Source organism: Aulonocara sp. 'chitande type north' Nkhata Bay, linkage group LG14 (genome assembly GCF_057382095.1).
Source record: "Aulonocara sp. 'chitande type north' Nkhata Bay isolate Kocher_YH1m ecotype deep benthic linkage group LG14, A_spYH_male_GT1.1, whole genome shotgun sequence".
Classification (NCBI taxonomy): Eukaryota; Metazoa; Chordata; class Actinopteri; order Cichliformes; family Cichlidae; genus Aulonocara; species Aulonocara sp. 'chitande type north' Nkhata Bay.
The window spans coordinates 39,131,101-39,154,551 of NC_141357.1; the positions used below are offsets into that span (position 1 = coordinate 39,131,101).

A 23,451-nucleotide genomic window follows, 5' to 3' on the forward strand; every position below is an offset into this window, starting at 1 on the left:
AGCATCTCAGCTCCTGAGGAGAAACTGCAGCAGAGGAGAAAACGGTGGAAAAACAATCCAGTTGTAATTCTGTGCAGGGCGCTCAAACATGCGGCACAGTGGATAAGAATGTGGGGGGAAAGGAGGGCTTCCAGTTTTTCAGTTTTGTCCTTCTGACCTGTCAGGGTTCACAGCCTTAATGCTAACAAATATTACCCAGACCATTTAAATAACAGGCATGAAAAACTTCCTGTTTTCAGGATTTCAGGAACTCAATTTGAGGTTTTTAAGCGATAAATCTACCCGTGTGACCCACTCAGGATCAGAGCTGCGTGTGGCTCATCGGTCAGTGAATGCAGCCCGAGCTGCCCCTATTAAAGGTGCGTTCACTGGCAGCAGCTGCAGGTCTGAGCAGCACACAGAACTTGTTTTCAGTGTCTGATGGAAACATGGGATGAACTACAGTACTGTGCAAAAGTCCTGAGTCAGCAGCATTTGTTTGTGATTGGCTGAAACAAACAGCCCCAGTTTACTGTGACATGTAAATAACAACAGACCCCTCCCAGCTGTGAACACAGGCCTGTGATTTCACACTGAGCGTGCTCTTAATAAATGAAATGTTCACTCAGCCCATCAGAAACATCAGACTTTATTTAAAACAAAAAAACAGACATTTTGAAATGTTAGGCCACACCCCTTCATTCAGGTAAAGTTTTAGTCCCGCCCTGGTTTTTATTTCCACTCATGGGCTCATGTTTGGATGTTTAATTTTTAAATGTTTTTCAGAGAACAACAAACAGAAAGCATATTATTTTTTACATCTGTGCTCGCAGGTGCGCAGACGGTGGGCGGAGCTTGTGAAATCCACAGGTACGAATTACTGTAGCAAACTGTATGTTTCAAACAGCTGGAGCTCAAAGTGCCGCGTGATTGGTGAGAACAAACATCAGAGACTCTTCTTCAGTGGTTTTATTGAGCAGTAGTATCACAGCAGTAACGAACGGCGTCATCGGCGTGATTCGACGCGTCCTGCTGTGTCAAACATTCAGTCAGAGACGAGCCTCGCGGCCTCGTTCATTCACACAAACAGTCAAAAACAGATGAGCAGCAAAAGTCTGAAATCCCTTTTGGACACACTGTTAAACGCGGGGCATTTAGGGAGGTTATTAAATTCAACCCTGACGCTTCTTCCTCCCACCGTACATCAGACTTTCAGCGAAGCTCATCACGGCTTCACGCTCCGTCACAGCTCGGTAAAAACGTGGAAACGACAGCCAAATATTTACAGTAACAGCTGAAACGTTTACGTTCACAGACACGTTTTTCTGGTTCCAGTTGTAAATATTACTGTGAAATACAGCAGAAGACTTGAGGTAATAACTATTTACATGACCTTCAAACGAGGGAGAACTTTGGATCAATTTAATCCGAATTTGTCCCAGAATGTAAAAACATGTTACCACAAAAACGTCACTATATTAAAGATTCACCTCCAAATATGAAACATTTTATTGTTCAAAGGGTTTCAGAGTGTTAAAATATTGTCTCTCGTTTCCCCGTCGTTGTATTTGTTATTACATTAAAGACGTTTCAGTCTAATAAACATCTAAAAACCACGATACCAAAACGTGCCTGTTATTACCCTTCACTGTGCGGTTAGGTCACATGTTACTGTTGTTGTATTTCCTCGTTATTACCAAGCTGGGATGTGAAGTGTTTGGACTTTCAAACAGAGACAGATTAAAACAAAAGGTGGAGGCTGTAGCTCCATCAGCTGTCAGAGCTCAAACAGCACCACCTTTCACACATAAAACGCCTTCATTCCCAGCGATCCGCTCCAGCTTTCGGTGATTCCTATTTTTCGGCGCAGGAGCGGAAACATCTGGAAATGTTTTCTGGAACGCTGTCTGAATTGTGAGGACATAAAGTGCTGTTGGAAGTTTTTCAGGACGTGTCAGTGTCTTCACAGTAAATTAGTAACCGATTAACTGTGCCCAGCAGGGGGCGCTAGCTGTAACTACATCCTGAAGTAAAGTTGCGTGACTGAGGACAAACCTCTGTAACATTGATCTCCTCTCATGAGAGTTAAGACGTGATTATTCAGATAAAATATATTTAGATTCAATAATCTGAGGTTAATATGAGAGGAAATATTTTCAGCTGCACTCGTGGTTATCTGAAGGTCGGTAACGGTTCTCCGTCAACGGTAATCCAAGAAGAAGGTGTCTGAGGTCTTCCTCCTGCGTGGGCTGGTACTCGTGACAGAATAATTTACACTGTTACCGTCACCGCTCTCCATCCTTTCAACACTACCCCTCCTCCTCTTCCTCCGCCCCTCCTCGGCTGAAGTGCCGCCGGCTCAGTCGCTCCGGGTCATGTGACGCCATGTCGCTGAAGTCCCGGAAGATGTCCTGAAACGTCTCATCATCTCCTGAGGACAACACGACAGTCACAAGTTAACAGGAGACATCATGGGAGGAGGCCTGGCCTCTCCCCTGCCTCCAAAGAGCCAATCAACAGAGGAAATATAAGCCAATCAGGTTCACAGGTTAACCCCAACCTAACCCAGGTTCAGGTAAAGGTTCGCGACCATTTCAGAAACTGTGAGCACGCCCAGCAGGACTCTGCATCACAGGGAAACAGGTTTGAAAGGTCGAGTTGAGGAAAAGCCGACAAACTTTCAAAGCGTTTTGACGTCTCCGTGACGACGAAAGTTACACTTACAGTTCCTGCTCCGGTCATTAAGAGTGCGCCTTTAAAATAACCAATCAGATTTCACCTAGCTACAAAACTTTGATAAAGGACATAATCTTTATTTTCATTTTTGGACTGCAGCAGCTCTGCGTGACGCTCGTTCAGCCATCTGGTTTCACCTTCCTTCTCAGCTGAAGACAAACGTGAGACAAATGTTGGAGTCGACTAACCCGCGGCGCCGAAGACTCCCTCCGAATCCCTCATCTCCTCGTTCATCCGGGCCATCCGGAGCCTGAAACACACGAGCCATGATCACGTTAAAAGAGTTCACAAAGGAATTGAAAGACGTTATCGGTCGTGTGTTTCCACAGCGCTCTGAAGACCCGCCTCGACCAATCAGATCAGTCCCTTGACGTACGAGAAACTTTATGATTGGACTCTGGTCACGGTCTGAAATGTGAAACGTCACGTGTCGACTTTTTCATACATCAGTGGGCTTTTCTGATCTTCAGGATGCCGTGGAAACAATGTTAAGGCTGGAAACACTTCCTGTGACTCACAGAGTGACGATGTCAGCATTGGCCGTTTCCACGGCGATGGCCAGAGGGTCATGACCTCTCTCATCCACTGCGTACTGATTGGCTCCTCTCTTCAGCAGCAAGCACACCTGTCTGCAACGGTCAATTAAAACCAGCAGCGTTGATTCGAGCTCATGCTGTGTGTGCGTGTGTGTGTGCATGTCTGTGTTCGTGTGGTTACCCGGTGTGACCAGCAGTGGCGGCAGCGTGCAGCGCCCCCTGTCCTCTAAGGTCTCTGTGATTGACGTTTGCGCCGTTCTGCAGCAGGAACTCGCACGCCAACAGCGACCCCTGCAGGCAGCCGAGAGAAACAGTGACAGCAACGAAGTTTGTATTCTGTTTACATCACAGCTCTCTAAAGGCTCAGTGTGCAGAAATAATATTACTGATAATAACACTAATAACAACGATGATGATGTCAGTTAGGAGTCAGTGATGTTATTAATGAGTAATAATCAATAAAAGGTGCCTTCAGTAACATTTCCTCTTCTTTGTGCATGCTCACCCCGATCGCTGCTCCGATCAGCGGCGTGCGGCCCTCCTCCTCGCCAACGCTCCCGTTGACCTCCGCCCCCTCGGCCAACATGGACGCCATGGCAACCAGGTCTCCTGCCAAAGACGCCTGATAGAGACGTAGCATGGCTGAGTCCTTATGACGATGATGCTCTGAAACAGAAAACGCAGAAAACATTTTTTTCTAAACACAATAAATTTAAATTAGTGCTGAAGCGCAACAGGACGCCGTAACACGCCGATGCGAGCACTGACAGAGGAAGCCAACCGCACAGCTGTCGTGCACGGGACAGGAAGTGAACAGACGGGTGCTGCAGCAGAGAGGCGTGATGGGTCAGGTGTTACAGGGGGCAGTGAGGCTCAGAGTAGCGGCAGGAACGAATCCAGCAGTAAAATGTAAAAGTAATAGATTACTGCAGTGATGAATGCGCTGATAAGGTATCGTTCCAGTTTAAACAAACTTCTTAAATTCTAGTTACAATGTGCAGACGGTCGGACTTACGAGCGCCGTTGGCCTGGACAAACGTCTTCTCCACGTATTTCTCTTTGATCCACGCCTCCTTCTCGGCCCTGACAGGGAGAAAAACAGGATGCTGAGTCTCTGCTTCCAACATTCACGTTCAACCAAAGCCGATTCCTTTCAGCGGCTCGTGTTTTTACCGCGGGCTGTCGGCTCGGGGCTTGACTCGTCCCTCCTCTGAACACCGCGCCTCGTAGATCTGGTTCATCACATCGTTTCCCAGAACGCACAGCAGCTGAGGAGGAGCATTCACATTTTAGAATCTGGGCCTGCAATCGATTCTTCATTGATTTTTTTTCAACGTCAGACATGAGCAGCACTGTGAGATTCTCCCGGTTAGACTCGGGACAGGTGAAGGCAGTTTGGGCTGTTCTGGGATCAGTTTGGTGGGTTTTCAAACATAAAGATCCAGAGAAGCCGGGAACTTCTTGTGTTATTTTCCACAACAGCTGATTGCCTTTTAGAGACTGTTTAGAGCAATTTCCTGAAATGATTCAATGACCGAGCAGCGATTTGTCGGCTTGTTATTAGTTCAGGGTGTTTGGTTCACACAGAGGCAGAAATCTGATTTTTGAGCTTTCTCGTTTCTCCTCGTGGCGTTATATTTGACAGCTTCCTCACTTTACGGTCTGCTCTTCACTTTATGATGCCGGAGTGTTAAAGCTTCAGTGCAGAGTGTTTCGCTTCTACCTTCAGCTGTTCGGCCTCCCAGGAGTCCAGAGTGAGAGATCGCACCTTCGACAGATGGACTCCGAGGCTCCTGCAGACACAGAGAAAGAAGAACATCGGCCAACATGTTGCTGGTTTTCATCTTCTGACAGTAAACTATGAAGATCACCAAACACCAGTGAGTACTTCTCATGGTTCCCACAGGCTGTGTGTGGACAGAGAAGGTTGATGAAAGATCAAAGGGCGAGATTAAAGCCTGACACCTGCTAAAAAGCAGTGAAGAAGAAATGAGGAGGAAGTCCGGTGTTACCGGTGTATGCCCGAGCACTCGATGCACATGGTGACTGCCAGGTTGATGGAGGCCCAGCGAGGCTCTTCCTCCCCGCAGTCACAGCACCTCTGGTTCCCGAGGCCCCTCAGGGCCACACTCAATGCTGCCGGCCTCTGGGCGGGAGGGCCAGGACAGACGTCTCCGCCACAATGCAGAGGGGGGAGCTCCTTAGGCTGCACATAGAGAGGAAGAACTCGTCAGCCAAACAGATGGGGGAGGAGAGTTAGCTGTAATATTCAGAGGTGAGTGTATCGTGGTCGTGGTGTGGACCGGCCTGCATCAGCTGAGTGTCGCTTCGCTCTCTGTAGGCGAGGTCGATGCTGCCCTGCAGAGCACTGAGCCAGGCCTGCTTCAGCTGCTCCGAGTCGGCCTGCAGAGCACAACACCTGGAAACAAACAGGTCAATTAACGCCATATCACATGACCCTACAGGTGTGAAAACGCCGTGTTCACTGTCTTACTTCTGGACGGAGAGCAGCTCAAAGCAGAAGCGTCGGTCCACGTGATCCAGAGATTTGACAGCACACAGTCGAAGATCCTCAAACAGAACCACAGCTTCCTCCTGCGGCGTGGGATTCAACATGACTCGTCATCATGATCCTCAGCAACATCACCATCCTCAGCAACATCACCATCCTCAGCATCACCATCATCCTCAGTATCACCACCATCCTCAGCAACATCACCATCCTCACCAACATCACCATCATCACCATCCTCAGCATCATCACCATCCTCAGCAACATCACCATCATCACCATCCTCAGCAACATCACCATCATCACCATCCTCAGCATCATCACCATCCTCAGCAACATCACCATCATCACCATCTTCAGCAACATCACCATCCTCACCAACATCACCATCATCACCATCCTCAGCATCATCACCATCCTCAGCAACATCACCATCCTCAGCATCATCACCATCCTCAGCAACATCACCATCATCACCATCCTCAGCATCATCACCATCCTCAGCAACATCACCATCCTCAGCATCATCACCATCCTCAGCAACATCACCATCCTCACCAACATCACCATCATCACCATCCTCACCAACATCACCATCCTCACCAACATCACCATCCTCACCAACATCATCATCATCCTTACCAACATCATCACCATCATAATCATCACCATCCTCAGCAACATCACCATCCTCACCAACATCATCATCATCATCCTCACCAACATCATCACCATCCTCAGCAACATCACCATCCTCACCAACATCACCATCCTCACCAACATCACCATCACCATCATCCTTACCAACATCATCACCATCATAATCATCACCATCCTCAGCAACATCACCATCCTCACCAACATCATCATCATCATCCTCACCAACATCATCACCATCCTCAGCAACATCACCATCCTCACCAACATCATCATCATCATCCTCACCAACATCATCACCATCCTCACCAACATCACCATCCTCACCAACATCACCATCCTCAGCATCCTTACCAACATCATCACCATCATAATCATCACCATCCTCACCAACATCACCATCCTCACCAACATCACCATCCTCAGCAACATCACCATCATCATCATCCTTACCAACATCATCGCCATCATAATCATCACCATCCTCAGCAACATCACCATCCTCAGCAACATCATCATCATCATCATCCTCACCAACATCATCACCATCCTCAGCAACATCACCATCCTCACCAACATCACCATCCTCACCAACATCACCATCATCACCATCCTCACCAACATCACCATCCTCACCAACATCACCATCATCATCATCCTTACCAACATCATCACCATCATAATCATCACCATCCTCAGCAACATCACCATCCTCACCAACATCATCATCATCCTCACCAACATCATCATCATCATCATCCTCACCAACATCATCACCATCCTCAGCAACATCACCATCCTCACCAACATCACCATCATCACCATCCTCAGCAACATCACCATCCTCAGCATCATCACCATCCTCACCAACATCATCACCATCCTCAGCATCATCACCATCCTCAGCAACATCACCATCATCACCATCCTCAGCAACATCACCATCCTCACCAACATCACCATCATCACCATCCTCAGCATCATCACCATCCTCACCAACATCATCACCATCCTCAGCATCATCACCATCCTCAGCAACATCACCATCATCACCATCCTCAGCAACATCACCATCCTCACCAACATCACCATCATCACCATCCTCAGCATCATCACCATCCTCAGCAACATCACCATCCTCACCAACATCACCATCCTCACCAACATCACCATCATCACCATCCTCACCAACATCACCATCCTCAGCAACATCATCATCATCCTCACCAACATCACCATCCTCACCAACATCACCATCATCACCAACATCACCATCCTCAGCAACATCATCATCATCCTCACCAACATCACCATCCTCACCAACATCACCATCCTCACCAACATCACCATCCTCAGCAACATCATCATCATCCTCACCAACATCACCATCCTCACCAACATCACCATCATCACCATCCTCACCAACATCACCATCCTCACCAACATCACCATCCTCAGCAACATCACCATCCTCAGCAACATCACCATCCTCACCAACATCATCATCATCCTCACCAACATCATCATCCTCACCAACATCATCATCATCCTGAATTTTATGCAGTTCTTCCTCCGACTAACATTCATCCATGAAATTCTTTCTTCAAACACTAAAAGCAGAAAACTCACCTAAGTGTGAGGTGGTATAACCGGACGCCTTCCTGTGATTCCAGGACCAGTGGAGTGTAACTTGACTGTCTGGAGGGTTTCTACTTTGTTTTTATTTGAATTTAGCGTCGAATCAGAGTAAGTGAAAAATACTGATTTTTTTTTTTAAAGTGGACCTTTTTCAGTGTTTCATTATTTCCTGTCATGGATGTTCATATCAACCATGACCAACGGATTAATAATGAGCTCAGTACACAGAGTAAACCCTGTGAGCTCTAAACTCACAGTTTATCACAGCTTCTCCTGTTGAAGTGTCACGGAGCAGGTAATAATCAGAGGAGGTCCACTTTAAAACCGATTTCACTCCAGATTTAAGCTGAACTTTTAATTTTCTGTCATCATGTGAACATTTTGATTTAGAAATGTTAAACTTAAGTTTCTGATGTAAAAATTTGTGAACAGAAAGAAAAAAGTAAATTTTGCAGAATGAATAAACGTAGACAAAAACATGCTAACGATTGTTCTGAATGAAAGCAGGAAGAGCGGTCAGCTTCCAGAGAAATCTCAGGGACACCTGTCACACCAACATGAAGTCACGTGAGGTGTGTTCAGCTGTGATCTCAGCTGGAGCTGGGCAGTAATTTTCTCCCGCAGGTGGATTTAAGGCTGGATTTGATTACATGTAATCAATCCGAGGAGCTGAACTCTGTTTAATGGCTGTAACAGGGTGTGAATCCAATCAGAAGTTAAACCACCATAAACAGAACGGCCAGCTGGGAACAAATTCAGACCTCTTGATTGAGCTGATCAGTTATCAGGCAGTGAAATCGATCCCTTTGATTAGCTGTTCTTTGATTGAGTGGCCGGGTCTCACCTTGTGGGACTTCCTGTATATGAGCTGGTTGTCTCTGATGGTGAACCAGGATCTGAAACAGGTTTACAAGTTAGAAGGATTCACTGAGGTCAAAGGTCAGCAGGCCATGTGACACTGCGGGTCTCTACCTCTTCCACATTTTAGATTTCCTCCTCGAGCGTTTGAACAGGTAACCCCGGATGATGTCATCATTGCCAGGACATGCGCTGACCATCGGCTCACCTGAAGCGTCCTTAGAACAAACACACGCGTGTTTCAGAGCGTTCGTTCTGCTTTGAGTCTAAATGTATTCGTCCCTCCTTGAACAACATATCTAACATCTGTCTGCAGCGTCTGCTGGGACAGATGTGCTGATCTGTGAGACTCCTTACCCTCTGCTGGACCAGCAGGTGTCTGTTCTCCAGCTCCTTCCTCTTGGCCGTGCAGTCCGCAGACAGCTGTGACAGCTGTGGAGCACACACAAACACATACGTGTACACAGCCGTTACTCCACACCGAGGCTACCACACAAACCAGCACAAAGAGGTCAGAGGTCACAGACCTGCGCTGCCATGGTTTTCATGGTGGGCTCGAGGTCTCTTAGCAGGTCAAAGCCCTGGTGGAAGAAGGTGAACTGAGCGTGGACGAAGGAGAACATCTGGAAACGCAAACTTGAGTCAGTACACGAAGATGGTCGTATCAGGTATGTCCCCCCTCTATGACATCACACAGACCCACGAGTTGTGTTTTCACTCACAGAGTTTAAGATGTCGACCTTCTGCTGAGTCTTGAAGGTGTTGAGCTGAAAATTAGGACATAGAGGATAAAGCATCTGATGTTCCTTCATGTCATCAATGTTAAACACACTCAGGTGTCACACCTGCAGACAGTAATCCAAGGCGAAGTGCTGGTAGCATTTGCGTGTAGCGAGCAGCAGGTGACTTGCCCGCTCGGCGTCGGCGGCTTTATGTCGAGACACCTGAGCGTTCTTCGTCGCTGCCGTCTCCAGATCCTCGCCGATCCGGACAAACTCCTTCCTGGTCTCCGCCAACTGGGGCAGGAACCTCAGAGAGATGAAGAGCAGCAGTGTCATCACCAGAGCAGCTCTGCCGGTGCTCAGAGCTAAACTGTGTTACTGTTACTGTGGCAACGGCCTCTACACTGAACCCGGGAACCCCGACATACTGATCAGCCCCCCGGAGTGATGCCTTACTGCGTGCAGAGGTTAGTGAGCTGCTGGCCGATGGCTCTCTGTGTCTGATCAAACAACATCTGCAGGTGAAACACACACACGAGTCAAACACATGAGTCTCTGCTGGAGCTCAGACGAACAAACACGAGTACAGCTGAGCGTGGACTCACAGTGTGGAAGCTGACCATCTCCTGCAGGCCCTGGTGGAACTGGTTCAAGCAGGTCTGAGAGGAAGGAAATAGGAAGTCAGACAGGAAATGCCCCAACACCCCACCGAGAAACTGAGCAGACATGTTAGGTCATTAGTCCTTCCTGGCTTATTAGCTGGTAGTGTTAGATAAATGAACTCAGAGGAAACAGAGCAGACGTTGTGGGGCGTCGGGAGCTGAAAGTAAATTGGACGACCGGATGCAGCGATTTCTTCTTTTTCAGATGCATCGAGGAGCTGCTTACTGTGATCACGCTGTCCTTCGTCTGATTGGTGCACAGCTCAGCTAGGCCGCTCAGTAGCAGCTTATTGGCAGTGCTGTACGCTTGTCCCGCCTCTACCATCTTCCCACACAGCTTCATCACCTGATTGTTTAGAAACAGACAGTACAGACCAATCAGCTTGCCTCACTAGTAACAGTTAGCTTCTAACAGTACTTCATCAGTACTAGTAGTGAGTATACAGCTGTATTAACAGTATTTGTAGTACTACTATTAGCTGTGAAATTACAACTAGTATCGTAATAGTATTAGCTACAGTATTTGTACTGTCTAGCAGTATTAGCGCTAGTATATGCAGTATCAGTAGCCTAGTACAAATAGTACTACCACTATTTGTAGTGGAAGTACTTGTGCCTTGTCTCCATGCGTCTCTAACAGTTTTTATTACAGCAGTAGTGGTAGTAAAGTAGTAATAGTAGTAATGGTAGTAATGGTAGTAATAGTAGTAATGGTAGTAATGGTAGTAGTACTTGTACCTTGTCCAGTTTTGTCTCCAGCTGTGAAACATCTGTTTCAAACTGATCCAGAGCCAGCCTGAATAAAATAAATAAAGCGTCATCACTACAAGTGAACATGCGCAGATTGGTGTGTGCGTGCGCGCGCGCGCTTACCTGAACTCAGGTGAGTCTTTGACGCAATCCTCAAAGTCCAGCAGGCAGTCCATGACGTCACCCAGCAGTCCCGTGTCCCTGTAGTGAGTGCGAGTGTAAATAAAGTTAGCTGCGGTGCTTCATCCTGCCGTTAGCCGTTAGCTCCGCTCTAATGAATCATTTTTAAACACGCGCCGGGGACGTGGACGGACTCCTTCACGCGCCTGGTCCACAGCCTCACAGCGGGTGGATCCGTCGCGCGCAGCACACGCGCCCCGGTCGGCCCTCCATATTGGCGCGGTTGAGATCAGAGAGTAACTAACCCGGGTCAGCCGCTGTTCTCGGACTAACAGCTGTCCCGCTGCAGCCCGCTGTTGTCAGACTTGTTGCTAACCGACAACGTCCGCCTAATATCCGCTTTGTTTGGCTCGGAGCCAACCGACAGTCACAGCAACTCCAGCGACCCCCAGCGGCCCGGGGCGGAACCACACCTACCGTGCCCGTTATTTAGGGCTGAGTATCGTCGCTGATTTCTATAACTGATTCGATTCAGTTTTGACAGTCAGAAATATTCTAATTCTGATCATTTATCAGCACACATCCATGTTTTATATCTGTGTATAAACCAAAGCTGACACTGAGACTTCATCAGAGGTGTGAGCATCACAGCAGGTGTAACTGAGGATCCAACAGAGAAACATGAAGCAGGTTTTGTTGGAAGTACAGCAGCCAAAGTCAGAGGGAGCTCATGAGCATGGTTATCAAACGTGAAGCGCAGTTTGATCTTCTTTTGCTGCTGGTTCAGTCAGTGTTGGTCAGAGTGACGAAACCTGCAGCTTCAGGATCTGTGAGCCGTCGACTCTCAGCGCCGACGGCGTCTGTGGACGATCCACGCTCTGCGTTTACATCTTTGTGCTTCTCACTTACTGTTTTAGCTGTTTGGTGGTTGTTGAAATAGTTTTGTGAGCTTTAACCTGAGATTCTGTCAAAATAAATTTATATTTAAAAATCATTCAGGATTTAATGAATCGATATCGTGTTATTCAAGCTAATATCGATCTTTTTGAACCCACACCTACTCGTAATTGTTTTTTGATTTTCTTTCACTGACTGAATTAAAACTCAACATGTAGTAAATAACAGGCACTACTACTTAAATGCATAAATATTTAAGGTTTTATGTGTAGTGTATATGCATTTGTTTTAAAATTCAGATTAGAACAAATATATTGACAAAATATTAAAAAAAAACTATACAAATATATTTTAGCCCTACAAAATTATGTTATTAGTTTTCTTTTATTAATTGTAGTTTCAAATCTCTTTTAAAAAAAGATGTTTGCATGTTTTCAGTGTTTTTCGCTGCTGCAAACCGACTTCTGTGAGGAATAAAATGCACGTAATCTTTCGAGGCCAACAAAGTGAAACGTTTGACTTTCACCAGCATAATTTCACCTTTCGTTTCCTGTTTATTGGCAGAAAAAATGGCGTACATAGCTTTTTATCAGAAGTTACGATGAAACATTGAACATCTAATCGAATCACTTCATCACTAAAAGCATATTTGCACTGCAAAAGACTTACAAATGTGGATTGCACAACACTGGACATTATAGTTCTTCATTTCCACTTAATACTGTACAGTTGCCGTTATTGTATATATATATTTATATTTCTTCATACATTCCTATATATTTCTATACTGTGTATTTTGTTTATACAGTTATTTTATTTTCAACTTTAATTTTCTGTTTCTTTAGGCCACGAGCAGTTGTGTAAGCATTTCACTGCATATCATACTGTGCATGAGACAAATAAAATTAGAATTTGAAATGTTTTCTTCATCCAGCTGGACTTTTTGTTGCATCACAGAAGAAGAAAAAAACCTGTCCCTGCTGTGTTGTTTAATGATCGGGCTGCACGGTCTGATGCGTTTCCTCTTTATGTCCCGTTTGTGTTAATAAAGTTAACAAATTCAAACACTGATGGGACAAATCAGCTGATGGAGACGGAAAATAAATTTTTTTATTGTAAAAGAAGCGGACGTTACAGCAGCAAGAACACAGAAACAAAGATGAGGACGGTGAGTTCAGTAGCCAATAGAAACCAGGATCACAGTGACGTTGTCAGCGCAGCCTCGTCTGACCGCCTCGCTTGCCAGCTGCTGACAGGCGGCCTCGAACCGCCGCTCCTCCTCCATCTGCCCCGCCCCCTTCTCTTTGCTCCCGTCCTGTAGGCATGAAGAGGAGGATGAAGGTCACCCAGCAGAACTCACATGTTTAACTGGATTAAGGCCAAAACCAGTGGGTGACGTTGCAGTGGGTGTCTCCATCTTTTGCATACAGTCTCTTTTTCTAAAACATACAGTGGGGCAAAAAAGTATTTAGTCAGCCACCGATTGTGCAAGTTCCCCCACCTAAAATGATGACAGAGGTCAGTAATTTGCACCAGAGGTACACTTCAACTGTGAGAGACAGAATGTGAAAAAAAAATCCATGAATCCACATGGTAGGATTTGTAAAGAATTTATTGGTAAATCAGGGTGGAAAATAAGTATTTGGTCAATAACAAAAATACAACTCAATACTTTGTAACATAACCTTTGTTGGCAATAACAGAGGTCAAACGTTTACTATAGGTCTTTACCAGGTTTGCACACACAGTAGCTGGTATTTTGGCCCATTCCTCCATGCAGATCTTCTCGAGAGCAGTGATGTTTTGGGGCTGTCGCCGAGCAACACGGACTTTCAACTCCCGCCACAGATTTTCTATGGGGTTGAGGTCTGGAGACTGGCTAGGCCACTCCAGGACTTTCAAATGCTTCTTACGGAGCCACTCCTTTGTTGCCCGGGCGGTGTGTTTTGGATCATTGTCATGTTGGAAGACCCAGCCTCGTTTCATCTTCAAAGTTCTCACTGATGGAAGGAGGTTTTGGCTCAAAATCTCACGATACATGGCCCCATTCATTCTGTCCTTAACACGGATCAGTCGTCCTGTCCCCTTGGCAGAAAAACAGCCCCATAGCATGATGTTTCCACCCCCATGCTTCACAGTAGGTATAGTGTTCTTGGGATGCAACTCAGTATTCGTCTTCCTCCAAACACGACGAGTTGAGTTTATACCAAAAAGTTCTACTTTGGTTTCATCTGACCACATGACATTCTCCCAATCCTCTGCTGTATCATCCATGTGCTCTCTGGCAAACTTCAGACGGGCCTGGACATGCACTGGCTTCAGCAGCGGAACACGTCTGGCACTGCGGGATTTGATTCCCTGCCGTTGTAGTGTGTTACTGATGGTGACCTTTGTTACTTTGGTCCCAGCTCTCTGCAGGTCATTCACCAGGTCCCCCCGTGTGGTTCTGGGATCTTTGCTCACCGTTCTCATGATCATTTTGACCCCACGGGATGAGATCTTGCGTGGAGCCCCAGATCGAGGGAGATTATCAGTGGTCTTGTATGTCTTCCATTTTCTGATGATTGCTCCCACAGTTGATTTTTTCACACCAAGCTGCTTGCCTATTGTAGATTCACTCTTCCCAGTCTGGTGCAGGTCTACAATACTTTTCCTGGTGTCCTTCGAAAGCTCTTTGGTCTTGGCCATGGCGGAGTTTGGAGTCTGACTGTTTGAGGCTGTGGACAGGTGTCTTTTATACAGATGATGAGTTCAAACAGGTGCCATTCATACAGGTAACGAGTGGGGGACAGAAAAGCTTCTTACAGAAGACGTTACAGGTCTGTGAGAGCCAGAGATTTTCCTTGTTTGAGGTGACCAAATACTTATTTTCCACCCTAATTTACAAATAAATTCTTTACAAATCCTACCATGTGAATTCATGGATTTTTTTTTCACATTCTGTCTCTCACAGTTGAAGTGTACCTCTGGTGCAAATTACTGACCTCTGTCATCATTTTAAGTGGGGGAACTTGCACAATCGGTGGCTGACTAAATACTTTTTTGCCCCACTGTACATATAAGTCTAAACTATGAAGCAGAGCCTCGATTGAACATGTAGCCTAAAGGAGCTCAGGAAGGAAAGCGACTGTTTCTTTAAGTGTCATGAAGACGTCTCACCTCTCACTGTGAGATGGTGAAAGATGGACCCTTGGGCCCCCTCCTCGATTCGATTAAGGGTCCAGCTTCCACCATCCTACAGTGAGAGGTCAAACGTCTTCATGAAACGTAAAGAAACGGTTGCTTTTCTTCCTGAGCTCCTTAGATTACCTGGGTGACAGATTACACCCTCACAGATGAAAAACAATCCAAAGTTACATGAAGCTAATCTGCAGACACGCTAACTGCGCTCTTATTTTGTTACACTCATCCGTCGCACTTCCTGCTGATGCAGCGACTTGTGATTGGTGTTAAGGAGGACGGGCTGATACCTGGAGGACGCCGAGGACGAACTTCACGGCTTCGTCGGCTGAGAACACTTTGAACAGGCCGTCACAGGCCAGGATGAGGAACCTGCAGAGAGCAGGGACAGTGCTCACACACCTGCCTCCCAGATCACAGCAAACCAAAGCTGTTTAGGTCCAAATCCAGCTGTTTCCAGTTGTTTCTACTGTGCAGCATCTTATGTATTAAACACGTTTTATTTCTAGTTAGTGAACTCTCCATCACTCTCTCATTGGCGCCAACGGGCTGTGCACTGATGTAGCTCCACCTTCACTGTCACTACACTGATGCTCAGGTGAGCTCAGGTACACAGACCAGGCTGTTTTAAACGTCACGATTCTGTGACCTTTTGGTCTCTCCTTACCTGTCATTGGGCGTGAGCTGACACCTCCTCAGGTCAGGGGTCGAAATGACGCCACAGCGTTTGTACTGACCGTCCCCGATGGAGCGAGACACCTCCAGGACACCGAGCACGCGGCCATCCCTGCGGAGACACGAACACATCACCGTTAGCTGAGGCCGAGAGGCGCTGGTGGAGGACGGTAAGGATTCGGACCTGACGGTGCCGCCGGCTCTCTGGATCCTCATCCTCTCCTCGTAGATGGTCGGGTTGTGCTCCTTACTGAGCGCCAGAGTCAGCGACCTCCTCTGTCCGTCTGCCGCCGCCTCCATCCGACACATGACTGCCTGCAGACACGGAAACGGCGCAGCAGGAAGCTTAAGACAGGAAGAAAAAGAAGCGCAGGTGGAGGTGAAGAAACGCCGGCTCACCCTGCTGTCTCCCAGGTTGGCCACGTACACCATGTCGTCCACCACCAGCACGCAGGTGGCCGTGGAGCCGTCCTTCCACGCCGGTTTCCTGTCCACACAAACAGCTCGTCAACTTTTCCTGCTCCACATTTAAAAACAGCTGCGGCACACTGGCGCTCAGAGTCTTACTGGCTCGAGGCCTTCTTCAGGAAGTCTTCGTCGGTCTGCTTGAACGTGTCCAGGAGACACCTCTTAATCAGCTTGTCTGCGTTTTCAGCATCTCCTGAAAGAGACGACGTGCTTTAACCAATGAGAAGGCACCACGGCTCTCTCGCACGTTTATGTCAAAGTAAACTTACAGATGACTCTGGGTCTCTCTGGACTACTGCGCCCTCTTGTGGACATGACGTGATATTAAAGCAGTTTAAATCTTCTAATAATTAAACATGATTTATGTCAGTTTTAACATCACTATTATTACTGCGGCATTAAAACAAGCAGCTGCCTCATCCATCATCCATCCAATCACGTCTATGACCGCACAGCGAGCAGGGAAACAGGAGACAGCAGCAACTGGACTTTCAAAATAAGAGCGAGGGGGGATTGACCACTGCGGGTCGTGAACAGCGTGGAGGAAACTCACCTGTGGGGAACTTCTTGGCGAGAGTGTGATGGAGGTTCTCAGCGGCGAATCCAGAGGCTCGAGCGCCGCCATGGCCGTCGAACACGGCGAAATACGAAACTCGGGACCTGCAGACAAAGACACGACGTCAGAGAGACCACACGGAGGAGCTGTGACCGATCATGATTGGTGGGCGTGACTTCCTCTTACACGTTTCCTGGCAGCGTGGACAGACAGCCGCTCATGTCCGGCAGCAGCACGTGAGCGTCCTGCATCTCCTCGCGCTCGCCACGCCTCGCCGCCACGTATCCTCTGAGCACTGGGAGGCCTAGACACACAAAGAGAGCGTGAGACCGGCGGCGTCCGCCCTCGCCTCTGCGAGTCGTATTCACGTGTGCTCGCGTCTGATTGGAGGAAAAGAAGCAAACAAACATTGTGGTGGAACAGCTGAAGACCTTCTTTGCAAACTTTCTTGACCTCCTCCTCCTCCTCCTCCCTGTGTGCTTCATCTCGTTTCCGTTTCAACCTTTTCTCCTCCTCCTCTTCTTCTCTGGTGGTTGGGGGTGGAGTTGTGAGCGGTGCTAGAGCAGGACCTGAGGAGGAATCGCATCAAACATTAGCCCGATGTCCTTCCTGACACAACCCTCGCCATTTACCTGCGTTTGTTCCTGCATTCATCACAGTCTAACATCACCAAAATCAAACACTCCACATCTCAGCTCGTGGAATTTCACACTTTTCTTTATACTTTTATTGAATTCATAGACCTGTTTAGGAGCACCAGCTACGGGTTTTTGTCCGTTTGCAAAGGGTGCTGGTGGAAAACATCCTCCTGCTGGATAAAGATGGAGGAGGAGGAAGAGGAGGAGGAAGGTGTGTTTGAGGGCAGCCAGACAGAAAGAAAGGTAGGAGTGTGGAGGTGAGAGCAGGAACGGTAAAGAGCCGTGACTGATATGGAAAGTGAGGCCAGGAGCATCTAAGGGTGAGATGGTCTGCGCATGTGCAGAGGAGGGACGTACATGCAGAGGAGGGGGGGGGGGGGTGAGATGATAAGATGGTGATGATTCAGAGACAGCCTGTCTGGCTGTTCCTCACTGATACCAGTTATTAATAATCAAAGAGATCAATAACTGCGAGTTTACGCGGATATATCGAGTTTTAGAAAAAAATGTAATTCACTACAACCACGTTATGGAAGGAAATACGTCACTTTTCATTTTCCCGGTGCTTTGCTGACTATTTAGTGTTTTTATACAGTCAGATTTCACATTTTAGAGGTGAAAAACTGTCGCTGAGCTAATGAAACCTGCAGCTGCTGACCGATGAATCGATGCGTAATCGATCAGTCATGTCTGTGGGGTGTGAACTGAAGCACGGCTCCCGCAGCAGTAACGCTAACGTTAGCTCACTCGGCTCTGTGATGGAGCCTTAGCCCTGCTGCTAACGTCAAACCTTCCCGTTAACTCACCGGAGGTCTGAGTCGGTTCCGGCAGATCGTCGAACAGATCCATCCCGCTGCCCCGCAACAAGCTAACGAACCCGGATACCTGAGCGAACCGCCACTCCTGCCCCCAGCTCTCCGTGTCCGGGTGTCCGTGTCAGGGTGTGTGAGCTGACCCAGTTCGTGTTAAACCGACACGATTATTAAAGCGGGCCAAACTGTGCTAAAGACCCGCTGTCGCTTCTTTTGCAGCAGGAACTGTTCTTCATCTGCAGCCTCAGAGCTAGCCCTGCATTAGCAACACACGGCTACACACAACCTACTTCCGGCCGCTGCTTTCAAAACAAAAGCTTCAAATTATCCGAGCTGCAAATGTCCGGAAGTCTGTGAAGGAAGCTCTAAAAAAGACAACTTCGTTTCCATAGCATCGTTACGTTTAACCCGCAATAAGGACCTAAAGTTTTAGCAGTTGCACATATTTTGCTACATTAGGTTTTATTTAATTATGTTTTACATGTTTCTGTGAAATAATAAAGAGCATTCACAAACATCAGAATTTACTGTATTTACAGTGTTCTGTGGATCAGCAGGGAGTGTGTATTCGTCTGCTAATCAGAAGGTTGGTGGTCTATCCCTGACTGCACCAGCCAAAGATCCTTGGGCAAGATATTGATGCATCCATCGGAGTGTGAATGCTGGAAAGCACTAAGTTGGGAAAAGCAAATGTGCCTGTGTGAATGCGGCGTGCTGTATAAAGTGCTTTGAGTGCTTGACTAGAGAGTAAATAAGAACCAGTCCATCCATAACTCCTGCAGCTGTCCACGTTACAGATCAGTGTTTTGGATCCATAGTCAGGAAACTCCCCGGTCAGATCTTAATCTGATCTTAACTTAAGTGAGGATAACCTCATGGGTCTGTCAATCACTGACACACAGAGGGGCATCTGAATAAGCGATGGTTCAGCTTCATCCTGACAGAAACTGAGGTTACATGTCATAAAACGAGTAAAACACGCATTTGATAAAAGACTTAAGAACTATTTGTTGATCCCAGGCTGCTGACAGCTTACACAGTAATGCTGAAGTTACGGTGCTGCATTTGTGTCTTATTTGTCTGTGCAGACAGGTGTGCAGCCGACGCAGACGTGCTCACGTGCAGTCCTGCAGAAGGCTGACAGCCCATTCAGTTCAGTTTTTTTTGATGTAGCACCAAATCGCAATAAGCTCTTCGGCCTCCTCAAAAAGCCTATTGTGAGGTGAAGACCCTACAATGATGCAGAGGCTGAATCCTGATTGGTTGAAAAGTGGACATGACCAGAATATAGAGTGAAAGCAGAGATCACTGCATGAAGGGAGAGATGTGAAAAGCAAGTTAACACACACACACACACACACACACACACACAGTCAGGTGTTTGTGATGGCACCCTCTGGTGCCAGAGAACAGCCACCGCAGAAGACCATCAGCACAGGCTCTCCACAGCACACTCCTCTCCCTCCTTTCCTTCCCTCCTTGCCTCCTTCGCCCGCCTCTGGCCTCTCATTGGCTGCTTGGCTGCTGCTCTCTTCCAGTTGGCTGGCGGCAGCAGCGGCTGTGGGTGTTCGGATGTCCCACACTGACAGAGAGCCTGAACCTCTCAGCTGCAGCTGATCTCGGAGCTCCTGCGGAGAACATGCGGCTCTGTGAGCTCTGCCTCTGGACCTGCTGGGCTGCAGCGCTCTGCTCCGCAGCACAACAGCACGCGGGACTGGAGACGAGCCCGGCCGGGGGGAGGAGGCTGAGCGCGGGCACAACCACGGCAGCACCGCGGGGGAGCGGAGGGAAGCCCGGGGACCGCCGGAGAGCAGCTCCGAGAGGGTGAGCACCGCACATATGACCATCACCGTCACATTCCACATCACCAACCCAAATAACTCACTTATAATCAGCCGGGCTGCTGTCGGTCTGCGGCTCACTTCATGTCTGAAATCATCTGAGAGGAGAGAACAAAAAACTTTGTGTGTCCTGGTCACGGTGACGTCACACCCGTGTGTAAACAGGCTCAGCTGAGTGAGGAGCTTTGGTTGTGTGCTTTGTGTTGGCTTGTCATCACAGCGAGTCCCGCAGGTGTGCTGTCTGCTGTTTAAATCTCTATCATCACAGACACAACAGGACTTCAGCTTCAGGCTGTGCAGGTGTGACCCTCAGGTGAGTGGTTGTGCAGGTATTATTCATCCTGACCGATTTCTCTCTAGTTCTGCTTTGTGCTCTGCTGGTGTCATCCAACTGCTGGGACCTGCTGCACAGGTGCACCGGCTCCTCCTCTGTGTCCACGGGAGCTGTGGAAGAGCATCTCCCTGAGGAGCAGGAGGAGCACTGCACAAATGCTACAGTAAGACCTCCATCGTGCTCCTCGTGCACGTTTCTGACCGACTGACTGTCAGAATCAGACTGCAGGAGGGCCAAACCTGCTGCACGGGAATCTTTGCTCACATCACTGTGCAGAACCAACAGGTCCAGCTCTAGTGGATGAGAGCAGGCTCACACTGAGCACAAGAGACAGAGTCTGGAGATGCCGCGGTGAACGTTACGACCCTTCAGCCACATCCAGCAGGACCGGCTTAGCACCCTGGGGAGGAAAATCCTCGGACGGTCCCACAGACCTCCGGGTGTTAGCTACCGGTACCTGAGTGTCCTTAGAAACCAGGATGAAATCCTCAGACTCTGTCAGGCCGGGTCCACCTGCAGCAGGCCCCAGACCCCTCCTGGTGGAGGACGATGCCTGGCCTCAGAGTGTGCAGGGATTTCTTTGATGACGAAGGCATTGATGCCACCGATCGGCGCTCATGCTCCTCAGACCTGAATCCAGAGGTGAGGTTTGTGTATTGCACCGCAGGAGCTCACGGATGCCCTGACCCAGGTCTGGGAGGAGCTGACCACCTCCCATCAGGAGAATGCACAGATGGTTGTGGGAGCACTTTTGGGCACGTAGAGCTGCTTGAAGATGGATTTGGACAGCTGTAGGCAGCTCAAGTTTGCAGGAGGGGACTGATATCTTTAAAACAGTCGACATGTGAACAGAATTACAGATATTAAAGCTCAAACATATTTTTATCAAACTAGATGTTTGATGTCTCTGTTCATATTCGATGCAAAACATGTTATGCTGTTCTTATTTTTGAAATCCTTACATTCATATTTATGGATAAGACCAAAGTCCTGCTTCATCGTGCAGGCCTCAGGTGAGGCTGCTTTCCAGGTGCTGGACACATTAAAACAGCTGGATTACCCTGAACAACATGTCTGAGAGCATCTGGTCTACCTGTCTGTGATGTAGTGTGACTGTAAGGCAGCTCAGGAATGTGTGTGTGTGTGTGTGTGTGTGTGTGTGTTGACCGTGCGGGTTTAGGGGTAGATTCAGGCTCAGGTCGGGGTTATCGTCCTTATAAACAGTGTGTGTTTAAACAGAGCCGGTTTAAGGGGGGAAAGCAGACATGTTTGTGTAGAAGCAGGCCTCGTTGGCTTCAGCGTGCTGTCAGAGGAAGCGGCTGATTTAGCGTCATGCTCTCCAAACGCTCTACATGATGAAACGTACGCACAACGTTTTTTGGTCCCACACTCTACGTAAAGCTGATTTGCTTTGTTTTTGGTGCTTTGACCCATGAAGTGATCTTTTTAATTTGATTGGAAATTGTTGTCACGTGATGTGATCACATGACCTTCAACATGTATGTGGTGTAATTTTGTGTGTTATTGTGTGGTGAAGTGCAGGTGTGCTCAGGTAAAATGGGAGAGTGCGAGTTGGTAGTCACTCCTGTCGCAGTGAGGTTGGTAAGCTGGCCAATCAGAAGAAAGTGGGGAGTTTGGTGTTCGTGTTAGCATACATTAGCATCTGCCACTTTGCTTCTGACAAACTCTTTATAACAAACATTGTTTGTTTGCTGTGAGATAAATACATTAAAAGTCTTCTTCTGCTGAGTCTGCAGAGGGTCTTTCTACATAAAACCACAGAAGAAGACAATGCTGCTTATTGCAGAGTTGCATTAATTTCAGCAGCAAACATTCAAAAGTCAAAATGTTAATCTGCCAGACATCACAAAGTCCACTTTTCTTTTCTCACCGTGCACATGCTGCACGTTGAATGATCCGAGTGTCTGCAGCAGGAACCACGTTACAGCAACATCTGCTGAGGAGAGAAGCCGGCTGACGGTGGAGATGCTGTCTGACAGAATCGTATATAAAACATGTTAATACTTAGCGTGTAGGACAGCACACGTCTGTCTGTGATTCTGCTGACTCTGAAACATCTTAAAGCCTCCCTGCTGCTGACACCGGTTTAATCTCAAACAGAAGAAGAAGAAGCTGCTGCGACTAAAACCAGCGTAGATCAGTTTAATGACAGCAGCTCTGCTCTGCGTCCACGTAGCAATCAGAAAGTCGAGTTTTTGTTTGATTTTATTTGCGTAATTAAATGCTCAACACTGTGTTTACCTTTATTTTTGTCCTGTATCGATACTTTTACATTTTCCTGCTTATATTAAGTTTCTTTGTATGAATGTGTGTATTAGCACACATATTTCTGTGTGAATCTATTCTGTTTATTTCAGTTCCATATTTTTTTCTTGGACTCTGTTAGAGCAGCTTTGCATGAGTCACAGTTTAAAATAATCCCTCTTTATGTCGTTCTGGGCCTTGATGCAGCCCGTCAGTTCATTCTCTATCTGAAACAAGCTGTTTTCATTTCTGTCCCCACAAAGGATCTTTCTTCTGATTGGTTGCCCCTCATAGATATTAGGTGGGTGGAGCTTCTCAACATGAGGTGACCGTACTAGAGCTATGCCTTTTCTATGACCTCACAGATCCAAGAGTAGAAAAAACTGTAAGAAACTGAGTGTTAAGAGAAGTCTGAAGCTACACCGACATCAGTATTTAAAGTTTTGGTCATGTTTAAAATGAGCGTTTCCCTCTGGAACAGGAGATGTACGACAGGAAATACCAAAAACCCTACACGTTAATAAAGGACGGAGAAAGCTCAGACTGACTGAGGGCGAGCTTTGTGTTTGTAGTTTTCTTTGTGGATGAAATGTGGAGGCCAACAAGCTGCTCAGT

At 47.5% G+C, this 23,451-nt stretch overlaps 3 protein-coding genes across 6 annotated transcripts in view; 1 reads left to right on the top strand and 2 right to left on the bottom strand.

The window, feature by feature from the left end:
- Nucleotides 1-612: 612 nt before the first annotated feature.
- Nucleotides 613-11,586, bottom strand: LOC147315251 (arf-GAP with coiled-coil, ANK repeat and PH domain-containing protein 2). 2 transcript variants are annotated; one of them, XM_086262518.1, is made up of 23 exons: nt 11,348-11,586; nt 11,174-11,251; nt 11,039-11,096; nt 10,527-10,646; nt 10,244-10,297; nt 10,095-10,153; nt 9,762-9,945; nt 9,639-9,683; nt 9,444-9,539; nt 9,274-9,348; nt 9,031-9,134; nt 8,903-8,954; nt 5,746-5,846; nt 5,559-5,670; nt 5,264-5,457; nt 4,975-5,044; nt 4,425-4,519; nt 4,267-4,334; nt 3,757-3,917; nt 3,433-3,542; nt 3,234-3,344; nt 2,904-2,965; nt 613-2,410 (listed from the first exon to the last, which is right to left on the bottom strand). In XM_086262518.1, exons 2-23 carry the CDS (start codon nt 11,224-11,226, stop codon nt 2,289-2,291), a joined length of 2,106 nt encoding a protein of 701 aa, XP_086118644.1. In that variant the 5' UTR covers nt 11,227-11,251; nt 11,348-11,586; the 3' UTR covers nt 613-2,288. The 2 variants fall into 2 exon arrangements, with proteins under 2 accessions (XP_086118644.1, XP_086118645.1); XM_086262519.1 differs by having other exon boundaries at nt 11,476-11,554.
- Nucleotides 11,587-12,621: 1,035 nt separating this feature from the next.
- Nucleotides 12,622-18,705, bottom strand: ilkap (integrin-linked kinase-associated serine/threonine phosphatase). Of its 3 annotated transcripts, XM_086262526.1 has the most exons (10): nt 18,391-18,703; nt 17,378-17,515; nt 17,133-17,250; nt 16,944-17,050; nt 16,490-16,583; nt 16,322-16,409; nt 16,107-16,237; nt 15,915-16,034; nt 15,538-15,619; nt 12,622-13,382 (listed from the first exon to the last, which is right to left on the bottom strand). In XM_086262526.1, exons 1-10 carry the CDS (start codon nt 18,431-18,433, stop codon nt 13,242-13,244), a joined length of 1,062 nt encoding a protein of 353 aa, XP_086118652.1. In that variant the 5' UTR covers nt 18,434-18,703; the 3' UTR covers nt 12,622-13,241. The 3 variants fall into 3 exon arrangements, with proteins under 3 accessions (XP_086118652.1, XP_086118650.1, XP_086118653.1); XM_086262524.1 differs by having other exon boundaries at nt 16,107-16,409; nt 18,391-18,705; XM_086262527.1 differs by lacking the exon at nt 15,538-15,619 and having other exon boundaries at nt 18,391-18,704.
- Nucleotides 18,706-19,966: 1,261 nt separating this feature from the next.
- Nucleotides 19,967-23,451, top strand: part of ltbp4 (latent transforming growth factor beta binding protein 4) — a 61,078-nt gene continuing 57,593 nt past the window's right edge. The window contains exon 1 of the mRNA XM_086262528.1: nt 19,967-20,220. Within this exon, the coding sequence (XP_086118654.1) occupies nt 20,036-20,220 (185 nt within the window). The 5' untranslated portion in view covers nt 19,967-20,035. The remainder of the gene's footprint in view (nt 20,221-23,451) is intronic.

Excerpts from the sequence above, each read along its gene's own strand:
- LOC147315251 (XM_086262518.1), bottom strand. The coding sequence starts at position 11,226 with ATGGACTGCCTGCTGGACTTTGAGGATTGCGTCAAAGACTCACCTGAG. Across the intron at positions 9,684-9,761 it reads CCTTGGATTACTGTCTGCAG|CTCAACACCTTCAAGACTCA; the intron begins GTGTGACACCTG and ends CCTAATTTTCAG. Across the intron at positions 8,955-9,030 it reads AAATCTAAAATGTGGAAGAG|ATCCTGGTTCACCATCAGAG; the intron begins GTAGAGACCCGC and ends AACCTGTTTCAG.
- ilkap (XM_086262524.1), bottom strand. The coding sequence starts at position 18,433 with ATGGATCTGTTCGACGATCTGCCGGAACCGACTCAGACCTCCG. Across the intron at positions 15,620-15,914 it reads CAGCTCACGCCCAATGACAG|GTTCCTCATCCTGGCCTGTG; the intron begins GTAAGGAGAGAC and ends TGCTCTCTGCAG. Across the intron at positions 13,383-15,537 it reads TCGTCCTCGGCGTCCTCCAG|GACGGGAGCAAAGAGAAGGG; the intron begins GTATCAGCCCGT and ends TCATGCCTACAG.